Here is a 13,883-nt window from a genome sequence, read left to right on the forward strand (position 1 = left end):
CTGGCTTGTCTCACCAGTTTTGATTCCTGACCATTTGATTCCTGTCAGCTTTTAGCTCTGGGCATTGAACATCCCTCTCCTCCTTTTAACAGTGACCCTCAGCATGTCACACACTTTATCAAAACCAGTTTCCTGCTGTAAGTCTATATTTATGACTCACTATTGCTTGCATTCCCAGAACTGAGAAAGTAGTACTCATTTCAGATTGCTGCCAGAATTAATACTACTGTTTTCTCTGTAATACTCTGTACTTTTCAAAGCACGACCACAATTTAACTCATTTGTGATTTCAACAATTTCACTATATAATAAGAGTTGTTCATTCCCATTTCATTGGCAAGAAAGCTGAGACTCAAAGAGGCCAGATAGTTTATGGAACACTCAACAGTGAAGAAGCAATAATTTGAATGCTAGTTTTAAGGAATTTGACACTCCTCAAAATTCATGTTTTAAGAGATTTAAGAAATCTTTAGAAGAATGATTTTATTCTGATTTTAAAAGTCTGTTCTTCTTTCAATAGTTGAGCCAACTAAATACTGAATTTGTATCACATTATTGAATTTATTTAATTGTTAAAATCTCTGCTTTTAACTTCTTACCTCCTTCTTTCCTTTATCCAAACATTTATTGAGTGCTTACCATGTATCTTACAAATAAAACCTCACTAAAGGGTTTATTTGTGAGACATAGTCCCTGCCTTTAAGTAGCTGTGGATCTAGTGATGATAAAACATATAACGAATCATTACACCACTATATCTTTTCGATAAAAATAATTACTATCTAAAAGTATCATCTTCTGAAATCATATTATTTACATAAATATTATTAGTTTATTGTCTGTATCCTTTGTTAGAATGTAACCTACATGAGGACAGGGGCTTTGTCTTATTCATTGTTCCATTTTCTGTGCCTTGAAACTATCCATATCTTGCAGAACATACTCAATAGATATACGTAGTAAGGAAGAAGATGTTCATTTTCTTTTCAGCTTTAAAAAATTTAATTATATTGTGTGCCCAGGGAATGAAGACTACTTACTAGATGTATGAGTTAATGTATTTTTCTTAAAGTTTTGGTTAAGTTGAACTCTTTAAAAAATTTTTTCTACCCTTATCAAACAGGACATCTGTGTTATATTATTCAATAGACACACAATCTTTAAAATACAGAACTCCCTTCATTTATTTAATAACAAATATGCACTGTTAGATAATATCTCTTCAAAAGTCTCTTTTTTCATAGTTTCATTATTTGAGACTCCTTAGTATGCTTTCTGATGAATCTCTAATGAATATTACAGAGTTACTACTTGTTTATGTAATTACATTGGAGGAATACGTTCCTATTAATTTATTAGTGGATACAAAATTTCATTTTTGGTTAATGCCTATTGAGTGGTAGATGATCACAAAGCTCAAAGGATTCATGTTTCAATTATATTGACTATTTCATTTTTATAGTTGCTGTGTTCTAAGTTCCACTGCATCACTGTTTTTACTCTATTCTGTTATATATGATTATATTTCTTTTGGACTTTTCCTTATTCAAACATCAAATAGATTACATTTTACAATTCTATAGTGCTGAGACCATATCTCTCTAGTTCACTTTCAAAATAATTAACAGTACTGATCACATGTGAGAAGTTAGTGTATGCCTTACAGTGATTCAATATAAGACATTTTCAGTTTAGGCATTAGTAGAGGTATTGAGACAAAAGACATTATGAATTCTATAAATATTCCAGGTTAGAACAATTCCAAAGAACTAATAGCTAGGAAAGGAAAGTAGAGATACATAAATATCCATCGTCAACTCACATTTTAATTTTAATAACTAGAAGCTATATAAGTAACCTTAGCAACTGCTAAGAAGTTTATGGTATATGAATGATGCCATTAATGTTGTGGGTTCCTGCCAGTCAGTGTCAAAATTAAATACATATAACAAAGAAATAATTTTTAAAAGTTAATCCCATGAAGTTCCACTGTCTCTTTAAAAAAGAAAATCAGGGAAAAATCTGTCTTGGCACTTAAAATACTAAACTTTATTTACAACAAAGCAACAACAGAAAGTTTAGTGAAAATGAAAAGTAGAGAAACAGATATTAAAACAACAGGATAAAAGTTGGGTTTAAACCCTTAGGTACATTTTGGTAGACTGTTCACTTTTGTCGGCTGGTAAATTATAAAGGGTTATCTTATTATTATTTGCTATCCTTTGGCTTTTTTATTTTTATAAAATCTCAGAGAAAAATTCCTAGTTAATAATATGCCTTCTTTCTCTATGGCTAGTGAAAAGCAAGAAAAGATATACTGCTAATTAGGTTTTTTGTACTTAACAGAGATAAAACAGTCAAATTTGAGACAGAAAGGGAAATTGTTTAAATTCTTGCAAAGTAAACAAATACAGAATATGTATAGCTATCTAAAAAATGAAAGAAGAAAATGCTGCTCTATTTGCTCTTTGAAAAAGGGAAAATCAGGTCAATGAATGAAGAGAAAATAAGTGGGTATTAGTGTGCTCAATTATATAATCTGAAAACTCACAAAATTCTACTAAAAGCCTTTTTGTGATAATGTATACACACAAGTTCTATCATCTATTGAGTACGTATTACAGGCATTGTCCTAAATGCTTTATATCTTTAATCTCTTTAAGTATTCCAAGCAATACATATGAGCAGTTATATTTTACAGGTGTAGAAAGAGGTTCAAGGGCAATTTGTCTGCATTTGAACCCAATCCATCTGATTTCAAAACCCTTCTTTTAACCACTATACCTACTTTAAAGGATTATTTGGGATTAGGATGGTAATGATAAAACAAAAAACAGTGAAATATTTGGCAGAAATGTTTTATCATGTAACCATGTGAGTTTTCCATTGTGCTTATGAAAGAAAATACCATGGTGTGAATTATGAGGGTAAATCATGTGGCCATCATCTTAATATGCTTCACTGAATGCAAACAGCCCTGAAACATGCTCTGTTATGTCTTCTTGCCACTGCAAAAGAAATCAGGCTGAGCTTGTTTTAACATAAACAAAGAAACCAGTGATAAAGCTGTGGCCAACACAGGACATTCAATCTACCTCTCACAAATTTAGATCAGCCAACAGAAATAAAGTTTTATATACACATTCATGTATATTTAACAGAAACCCAAACATTAAATGTCATAAAGCATCATGATTCCTTGAGATATCTTTTAACTTTATGATTATCTGTGCTATTTAAGATTAGTTTTCACATTAACAACAAAGACACTGAATATAATGAATTGCTCAAAATGTATACGATTAAACTCTCAGGTAGGAGCTACAGTCTAGTCTGTTCTACTTTTCCTTTGCTTTCTTTTCTGATCTTGACTCTTGTACCTGTTAAATGAAGACAGGTATACTATAGCCACAGGAAATCAAAGCATAAGCCTCAGATTGTCTCTACATACTACCTGCTAATTCATCAATAGGTAGTTATTTCAATCCATTCTTCCACTCGTTAATCCATGGCTTCTGGCACCACTAGAGAAAGGCTCTAACCCAAAGCTTTATGCACAAGGACTAGGCTCAGATTGAATCTAGGCACTGCTTCTTAGTTGGCCTAAAGTTTGGTAAGGATGCTCTCTTTTACTTTGCAAACATTCTTTTAATGAGATAACTATTTTAAAGGACTCTGGACATTACCTCCAGCATTCTTTTCCTCCTTCTACCCTGAGTATGTTTTTTTTTTTTATTATAATCATATAGACTTATGACAATACTTTCAGTGGGGACTGGGAGATTAATGGTTAGTTAGACACGTAACAAAATCTTCACCAGAAAAGCCTAATAAGGAGTGATATATTAATGGGACTATGCAATTAAATTTTAGTTAATCTTAATGAACACAATTAAAAACAATCTATTTATTCCAAGCAATTTTTGTCTAGAATTAAAATGATTCCCAGGAAACAAAAAGGCTAATGAAGTTTTCTGAACCTTTAGGCACAGAGATATAAAACCAGTAGAGATCATTTCCTCATGGGCCGCTTTCACCAAAACATGCAAAAACACGGTAACTTTGTTCTTTTTACTACGTGAACTTTCCCAGTCTTATTATCTAGTAAATTTGGTCAAAATGAAATAACGGCCTCAGTGTCAGTCCCAATGTAGGCCATGTAGGACAGTGAGTAAACCTGAGGACTTAGCCAGCCATAACGGGGATCAGATCCTAATTCTGTCACTTCCTATAATAGGATTTGCACAACTAACCACCTTTCCTCATACTTGTTTCCACCTTTGAGAAATGGGGACAATAATATCATACTTGTAGAACTGAAATCAGGGTTAGAAATAATACATGTAAAACTGCATGGCAGATAGAAGATGAACAGGATTACAACAGGTATCATGGTTAAAAATAATCAACTGCATTTAACATTTCTTTGCTTCCTCTAACACATGTATACCAAACACAACAACAATGACAATGCATTGGCTGCCATTGTGTGAAACAAAGAGAAAAACTTATGGTCTCTGTTAGTATGAAAATAATTATACATGCCTTCCTCCCTGTGTGTCTATCTTCACATTATCTTCCCTTTGTGTGCATGTTTGTGTATTTCTTGTCCTCTTATGAGAACATATTTGATTAAGGGTCCACTTATAATGAGGTTATAATTAGGAGTTTGCATTTCTTTTTAATGATGAAAAGAGTTGTACACACACAAATAAGTTGGGAACCACTGTTACAGGGTTCCTGTCAGGCACAGGATGAGGTAAAACAGGAAAGTAAGCTAAAATATGAAGGGCTTTTGGTATCAAGATAAGGACTCCGGGTTTAATTTGTTAGGCAAAGAGAACTACTAGTGAGTTTTTCTGAGCAGATGGCATGCATGTATGTAGAAGCTATTGTGATTAAATTAAAAATCCTGAACCACACTGATTTGTCCATCAAGGTGGAACTTTTGGAAAATGACCTGCGTATAGAATGGACTGAAGAAGAGTGAGTATGGAGATAAGGAGACTAGATATGAAGTGAGCAGGATCTCACTGGGATGAAAAATGCCACACATATTGCCAAGGAAGATGGGCAGAGGTGGGGCTAATCTGATGGTGAGTATATATGTATTTGAATGTAGATTTATGTGGATGTTTGAGGGTGTATGTGTACAGTAAGACATTTATATGACGTCTAGTTCCTTTGAAATTCAAGAGTCCTTATTATTTCTGTACCAGTCATTTGATATTTTTAATGTGTTGACTTGCTGATTAACTTTCCACATGTAAACACAATATTTCTCTAAATGGAAAATCTGAAAACATTCATTTTGACTGGTCTTGCACACAGTAGGCACTCAGATACGCATTGGTTGGTAAGCATCAACATTTTAGCCATCTAAAAACTGGTTTAAATTCACTAACAAATACTGAATTTCTATTTTGTGTCTGTGTTTTCTGCTTAGGAGAAAAAGTAGCAGAGTGAAAAAGGTAGAACTAACAATAGTTGGAAGACACTGAAGTTAAGTTTGGTGAAGAAATTGTAAACAGGCACCAAGCTAGTTTAAATGGTTTCAAGTTCCCAAGGCAGGACAAATTATACCCATTGATCCCGAAAGAATCTGAAAAGTAGATCACTGAACAACTCTCAGTGGTCTTTAGGACTCATAGAGAAGTAGATGTGCCAGAGGAGTAAAGCGCCAAAGGGAGGAGAAGACAAATTCTTGAAAACCCAGAGCAAGTAGCTTAATATTACCTTTAAGTGAGATTATAGAATGGTTCATTCATTAGAAAGGAAGCAGTAAGCCCTATTATCAAATCAAACACATTTTCTTGTTTGTGACATAGTTATTAGAAAAACTGATAATTCACATCTATTTATTTTTACTTTAAGTTTGTTCAGATACAGAGACAAGAGTGTATCAAGACTTTAACTAGTCAGTTGTCAAGGTCCCTTATATCTTTTTGGCTGAGTTAGAGAAATATGGGCTAGTTGTTAGCACAGGATGGTAGCTATTTAATAGTTGAAGTTTAATAGTTATACCAAGCAGGCACTTACAAGCAACTTAAATCAGTGGTTTAAACTTTTCGACTATGATTTGCAGTGAGAAATACATTTTTCATATTACCTGGGAAGCATACATGTGCATATATGTATGTGTGTATAATTAAAATAACGGATGTACTTTGACGTTTTCCATTCTATGGTTTCCTATTATATTTCATTAAAAAACTGCTGTTTGCAAGTTAACAAATTTATTTCTTAACTCACTAATGGGTCGGGACCCATAGTTTGAAAATGTGAATTGATTTCAATCAGAAGGTTTCTAGAAACTACACACTGTTTTTATCCTGTTTAATAAAATATTTGGGTGATGATATAAAAAAATTGTTCTCAAATCTGAAGATAAAAAGATAATAAAAAGATAAGTTTTAGCTTGATATAATCAGGATTAAGAAATTTCTAGCAAATTAATTTTTAATAGAAAATTTAAATAAAATAAAAATGAAATTGAATCTAAAATAGATAGGTACAATTCTGCACTTTATATCTCCAAATTACTTGTAAAGCTCGGTATTGAATATGTGCTGCTGCCTGGCAGCAGCCTGTCTAGAAACAAAACAAAACAATAACAGCAAAACAGAACCTTGGTGTTTCAGTTGACAATAATTTTAATAAGAGAGGGGAATGGAACCAAAATTGTTTGAGAACCTACCATGTGCCAAACATACACAGGATGCACTATAAGAATCACTGGTGTCATGTTGCTGAAAAAACAGAACTAAACCAAACCAAACCAATTTGGAGATACATCAACAGGAATTTCGTTTCTAAAGATTGAGGTGTTTCCCTCTCTTCCTTTCTTCCTTCCTTCCTTCCTTCTTTATTTTTTTTAAACGGAGACTGGGGATAGGGATTGAACCCAGGACCTCTTGCATGCTAAACACATACTCTACCACTGAACTATACCCTCCCCCTCCCTCTCTGTTTCATATTGTATAAACCTGGCTAGGATTTGGAGTACCCTGTTCAGATAAACTTTAGAGGAAAGCAAGAAACCTGCTCTTCAAAGAACCAGTGAAAGGAATGAGGGCATTTAGCCTGGACAACTGCTGCTTTCATTCATTCATTCATTGTTTAACACCTTTATTAAATGTAAATTATAAGCCAGGAGTGTTAGGTGCTGAAAAAACAAAAAATAATTAAAATGTTGTCTTTCCCCTCAGCCAACGAAGGGAAATACTATTTATCGACACTTGCTACTACAGTAAGTACCTTAAATGTATTAGCTACTTTCATCGTTTAATCCTATGAATCTCTACTTTGGGTTGGGTAAAATAAGGCTTTGAGGAGAAGTCATTTGCCCAAGATCACACAGATGAATGGGAAGAAGAACTGGAATCCAAACCCGGGCTCCAGTGAGTCTGGAGGACGTGTTCTCAGCCACTACACGACATTGTCTCTTGAAACTCAAATTCATGGGCTTCTTATCTTTGAAAGATTTTTGTTTGGAAGTATGGGTATGCATCTATTAATGCAAAAAGCTATAGAAAATTGATATTCACCACATAAAATATATTTTTAACCTGGAGATTTAAAAACAAATATTATAGGCAGCCTCTCTTATTAGATAGCTATCTTTTATTTCAAAATACTGTTAATGCAAATGCTAAGTTATTTGTACCTTTGCAAGAAAAGAGGCTTTGTAGGCTAAAAGGAAACAGGTCTGCTTGAATTTTCTAAACTTTACGCTTTTGGGGACAGTATTAAAAACATGTAACTGTGAAATTATAAAGACTTCTATGTGGTTATTATTGTTCTTACATGTGTTTACAGGTTATTCAACACAGACTGTTCGTGTATACCATGGGTACAAGGACACATTTACTATATGCTGGTTGCTGAGTTGAAATTATTTCATTGAATTCTCACAATGGGATAGATATTCTCATTCCTGCTAGTGAATGAGGAGACTGAATTCAGTACCTTGAGTACACTACACAGGTAGTAAGTTGTGTGATTCAAAAGCCTGTGCACTTTCCACAGTACCACACTGCCTTCCAGGAGCTGACAGTGAACTGGAGAACACTTCTCAAAGTCTAAAAAGAGCAAAAGATAGAACCTGCAGCCATATATATGCTCAATGGGGTGGAAAGAAGCTAGTGTGATGACCTCTCAGCCTAGATTTACACATTTAAGATAAATATATCATTTAAAATTAGCAAATGGAAATAATGCTTGCAAAAGTAGAAACTACTCACTTGGGATAGGTAAAACGCTATATGTGGATATATGTCACAGGATTTTTCTGTGACAGCATATTTAAATCACACTGCTAAGATTTAAAAAGTTTCGTAAGTTTCCCATACACTTTCAATCTTTCTAACATTTATAATTCACTTGCTACCTAATGTAAATAGACATACCAATTACCACTTCTTTCAGAAATTTTGCTTAACTTTTTTAATAATTCAATCACTTCAGTGCAGGTTTAAACAAACACACACAACCAAGAACTAATTCTAAGCACTGGTCTTGAGGAATTTTGTTATGCATGCTCTATGGTACTTTAGCATTTTAACGTGTTCCAATATCCTGACAGTTAACTTGACTAGCCAATCCAATTAAACAAGAGTAATAACAAACCAGATAATGACAGATTTGTATATTGACTGTTTTCATTTGAGATGACAATTAAAATGATTTGAATATACCTCAAGATACCTAATAGCTCTGGTGTCTTACAATGGATCTTTATTGAAAAGGGCATATCTCATGAAATATTAAAGAAAATTACATCCTTCATTTCGAGGAAGAAAATAGCAGTCAAGTCTATTTGGTTTTAATTCAACACTAGCAGCAGATTGCTGTGTACATTTTAATGTTTTTAAACTAAAAGTAATTTTTTCGTTCTATATATGTGAAGATACAGAAATCTACTTTTATCACAGATCAAGGCTGGTAGAGAATTAATTATATTTTAAGATAATTTCAAAATCCTCTGAACTGTACGTATCTAAGAAGAAGGGAGGGGTCATTAATTGGCATCATACCTGAGGATCGTTAGGGATTTTTAAAATGTGGGATTTGTCGCTCTCACCAAACTACTACCCCACAGTGTCACACAGTACAGGCTTTTTAGGCTGGGAGGTGACTTCTAGAACTGTTTGTTGTTCAGAGCTGCATCCAGAGCGGATCACTGTTTGACAAGTTCTATTTTAAGTCGCGCCTGTGTGTGCAGGTGACAGCCTCTTTCATGGCTGTAGAAAAAGACCCATTACTCCATCTGTATCCCTCCCCACGACAATGCAGGATCATTCCCCACGGTGCGTTTGTTTCTGCTTTGCCAGCCACTTTCTCACTGGGAAATTCCGGAGAGGGGGAGGGGGCAGGCGGGCAGGACTGTGAGGAAGAGGCAAGAGGGGCAGAAAGAGGTCGTCTGCCACTCCCCTACCTTACAAGGCACGTGGCACTGGCAGTAGCAGCTACTGGATGCAACGACGAAGATGATGAAAACCTCCTCCTAGCAAGAGGATATTAAGGGAATGAGGTGGTAGCGAAGGCAAGACACACACTCTGTGTCCTTCCCCTCAGGGAGAATTCACCCTCAAGGGAAAAACTACGAGGAAGCCACCGCCCGCCCCACCTCAGCCAGCTCGCCCCAGTGTCTGGCAGCGGTCCCCATGCACCTGCTCACCTGTCTATCCGTTCAGGGTGGTTGGGGGAGGGATGAGGGGTGTCGGGGTGGGTGTGTGGAAGGAGAAGGAGGGCAGGGCGAAAGAGGGGGTGTACCAAGCGCTCCGCCCCCAGAGGCTCTGCGCAGGCGCAGTGGCCGCTACCGCAGGCAGGGGGCGGCAACATGGCGGAGTGAGCGGCGGCGTCGGGGCTTCACAACAACAGTGGCGCCCGTAGCAGCGGCGGCAGCAGCGTCAGTAGCGGCGGCCACAGCCTGAGCTCCAGCACCCGCCAGCGCCGCGGCCAACGGCTCGCGCCTCAGGGCTTTTCGGAGCGGCGGCAGCATCTCCGCGGGGGGCGGGCCGGGCCGGACGGACCGGGAGGGGGTGAGAGAGGAGGCAGCGGCGGCGGCAGCGGCACAGCTGCTGGGCGGGCACTGCCGCTCGCCGGGCAGCGGTTAGCGGCTCCGCCACCGCCAGGAATAAGACTGAGAATAACCCACCGCCTCCGCCGGGGAGGGCGCCGGAGCGGGCCGGGCTGAGGCGCAGGCGGGGAGCGGGCCCGGCGCCGCGGCGCTGGTGGATGCTGGGGCTCCGAGGCGACGGCCGGGGGGCGGGGGCCGAAGCAGGTATAACGGTACCGGCGGAGGCAGCGCCGCTGCTCTTCCCTTCTCCTCAGGAGGGGGGCAAATGGCGAGCGAGAAGCCGGGCCCGGGCCCGGGGCTGGAGCCTCAGCCCGTGGGGCTCGTCGCCGTCGGGGCCGGAGGCGGAGGCGGAGGCGGCGGGGGCAGCGGCGGTGGCGGCAGCGGGGGCAGCGGGATGGGAGAGCTAAGGGGGGCGTCCGGCTCCGGCTCGGTGGTGCTGCCCGCGGGGATGATCAACCCTTCGGTGCCGATCCGCAACATCCGGATGAAATTCGCAGTGTTGATTGGACTCATACAGGTCGGAGAGGTCAGCAACAGGGACATCGTGGAGACGGTGCTCAACCTGGTAAGGGAAAAGGCGTGCTCGCCATCCGCCTCCCAGCCCCCATGGCCTCCCTCCCCAGGCGCTGGCTCCCCACCCCTCCACCCCCCGGTCACACGCGCAGCGCGTCCCTGCGAGCACAGATCGTCCGGCGGGTACTGCCCAGCGGGTGACCTGCCTGCGCGCTGCCGAAGCCACGCCACCTTCCCGCTCTCCTTTGGTCCTCTCCTGCCACCTGAGCGCGGTCCCCAACTTAACACAGCAATTATCACTTCTCATGACTATGAGGAGTCAGTCATCCCTTGTCGTGCAGGTTTTGGGTCGACTCGAGAGTTTAGTTAGGGGGAGCGGAAGGCCTCCTTTTCTCTGGGGTTCTTTCTCCCACACTCTTAATTGTCCGTGGTGTCGCTCTCCGAGGATGAAGCCTTTCCCCTGGAGCCTAAATTCCCCCGTGCTGCTGAAATGCGAGAGGCGCATTAGCTCCAACTTGAGCAGCTGGGTGTGATGTTTTCCAGTGAGGAGGAAAATGATGCAGTTTTGTATCTGCCTTTAAATATATTCCGAGGCTGTGTCAGTGTTGTGGTTGTTATTCACCCCCGCCCGCCCGCCCGCCCGCAATCTCTTTTGAGGTACCCTTCCTTTCTTTGTAATACTGCCCTGAATACGCTGACCTCTTAGTCTTTTTTGTTTGTTTCTGTGCACAGAAGATGTTAAAATGTGAGGGCACCAAATCATACAGGTTGGTTTCTGTGGTTGCCTTCAGAGAGCATGGCATGTGGATAAAGACTAGAGGAAAGGTGTTAGATTCAGCCCTAGGTTTTGATTTCTTTCGTGATAAGAAAGAGTTACTGCAGAACTGTGTATGACTTAATGTTTTGCGTTATCTATCTACGGAGAGGCTAAGAAACGTTCAAGATGTCAGGGGAAGACACGGGGAGGAAATAAGGAGAAGAGAATCATAAATTTAGGATAATAAGACTAGTTCATTTAAGACTAGTTCATTTTTTAATGCTTTGTAGATGCAGTTTTTGCTGCAGCAAAGCTTTTTAAACAGTTTCTTCTGCAATATCTAGTCTTTGACCCACTGTAAGGTTGGGTTTTGGAAGGCAAGGCTTAAATCAGGAGCAATCAGTTGACTATTGTATTTGGTGTGGAATCACAGGAATATAAAAATGTGTTTGCAAGGAGATTTTATAACACCCATGCAGTCAGATTTTTTGCCTAAGCAGTTATTTTTGTTTGATCTATTGGAAACCTGAAAGAAAGCTGCAGCTACAGCAGTAGTGCCCCGAGATATGGATTAAATAATGTCTATGGTTTATGTACCTCTTTAATTCACGGAAAAGTTAAAGCTGTTGTTTTTTGTTTTTTTGGGGGGGTGGTTTTTTGGCTAGGATATCACGTGAAAAGATAGGAGCATATCTGTCTTTGTTATATTTATTACTGTTTAAATACAAAACACCTCTTTCTAATTCTGTGTACCCTTCAAACAAATCACCACAGAAAGTGTAAGTTTGGGGGAGTATCACTGCCTTTGTATAACAAAATTCTTTTCAGAACACTAATAGAAATGTTGTTTTGACGTTTTAATTTTAACCAGCTACAAATAGGTCAGTACTTGCCTCTTTTTTTTCCTTTTTAGAAGAAAAGAGATGAAATCTCAAAATATGTTAGTAGGTCAGCAGGTGCTGTATCCGTAGATTTAAAAGAAAACATTTTAAGTGTTTTACAGTTTTCCAGATTTCTAATACCATTTTTACTTTAGATGATGTGCTATACGATTATTTTAAGAAGTATTTTTATGCTTACTTAATACATCTTAACGTGATAAGAGGCAGTAGAGGCTCTCACAAGCTGGAAACTGATTTGAATGTGTAACCAGTTTGGACTCTGCAGCAGAAGCAATGTATGCTGGATCAGTTCTTAACAGATGGAGTTCTATAGATACACAGTAGGTTAAGAAAGGAAATGAAATATTTCTTTTGAGGTAAAAAAGAAATTTAACTCTCTTCAGTGCAGTGAAAATCTGTCATGAAGTCTCAGTATGCAAATGCTGTTTTGAAGGTTAACTTGACTGCTAAGTTTAATTAGAGTAATTAGAAATAAAGTAATACTGATATGGTATATCTCCAGATCCACTTAAGACTTTGTAACTGCATTGATTTTGGAATTAAAAAAGTTAGGTTTAAAATTTCTTTGTAGGTAGTAAAGCACGCAGTTGATCTTTACATGGAAACTTGGGGGAAAGAGTAAATGACAAAAGGAGCTGTTTACTATTAAATTGTTAATTGTATTGATTGTGGAATACACGTTAGTCATTTGCAGTGTAATATTTCTTGAATTTTGGGTTTAGTGCTTTATCTTTCCAGTATGCTCATGATGAAAATGTCCTGTGAAAATTTAAGCTGATTCTGAAAATATCTGGCAATCACTGGCATTTAAAAAATAATTATCAAAACTTGATCCTATTTACTTGATGAGTAAGTCAGTAAAATCCATTTAGGGCACTCAGTGACTTGCTAAAGGTTGGAAACTTCTACTATTATCTCTAAAATGAGTTTTTTTTTCAGGTTTCGATCTTAATTTTCTATGACAGAAAAGAAAGGAGAGAAACTAATGAAACTTGAAAACAAAACAGTTTCTATCTTAGCAAAACCCTGTCTCAGTCACCTTTGTCAAAATATTTTCCTTTCTTTTTTTTCCTGTACATTCTTTTTCTTTATATAATATGAGAATACTAATACTTGGTTTTATTTTTCTCACATGCCTTGCCCGAAGAATTAAAAGTTCTGCAGAGTAAAGCATAAGTATACATTAAAATATAGAACTTCTTTAACACACCCGTGTTTGTAATTTTTGTGCCTTTTTTTTTTCTTTTTTGCCAAAAGTAGAGATTGATTTCACTATTAGGTGGATTGTGGGAGTTTGCTGAAGAATCACCGATGGAATGAGAAATAAAATGAGTAATTTCTATACAGATGAATGTATTTGTACAATGATATTATAGTTGATTTAAAAGCATTCAAATATGAAATAGATAGGATCAGGAAGATGAGTAAGTTAGTTTGTACATAGGTTATAATGAGAGTGTATCATCACGAATTTTGCATTGTAGCTTTACCAATGAGCAGAAGCTGATCATCAACAAACTCTGGCTTTGGGAGGAATTATTTAATATGGCAGCATAAGAACATTTCACTATAGAACAAGAATTTTGTTGGTCGTTTCAGTTATAAAACAGGCATGCTACTTAATCCAATG

At 38.2% G+C, this 13,883-nt stretch overlaps 1 protein-coding gene across 6 annotated transcripts in view; it reads left to right on the forward strand.

Moving 5' to 3' along the window:
- The first annotated feature begins 10,287 nt into the window (after nt 1–10,287).
- The window catches only part of NBEA (neurobeachin), a 540,106-nt gene continuing 536,510 nt past the window's right edge, over nt 10,288–13,883 (forward strand). For all 6 annotated transcript variants that reach the window (XM_072976118.1, XM_072976119.1, XM_072976123.1 and 3 more), the window contains exon 1: nt 10,288–10,646. In XM_072976118.1, coding sequence (XP_072832219.1) covers nt 10,347–10,646 — 300 coding nt within the window. In that variant the 5' untranslated portion in view covers nt 10,288–10,346. The remainder of the gene's footprint in view (nt 10,647–13,883) is intronic.

This window comes from Vicugna pacos, chromosome 14 (genome assembly GCF_048564905.1).
Source record: "Vicugna pacos chromosome 14, VicPac4, whole genome shotgun sequence".
NCBI classification, from domain to species: domain Eukaryota; kingdom Metazoa; phylum Chordata; class Mammalia; order Artiodactyla; family Camelidae; genus Vicugna; species Vicugna pacos.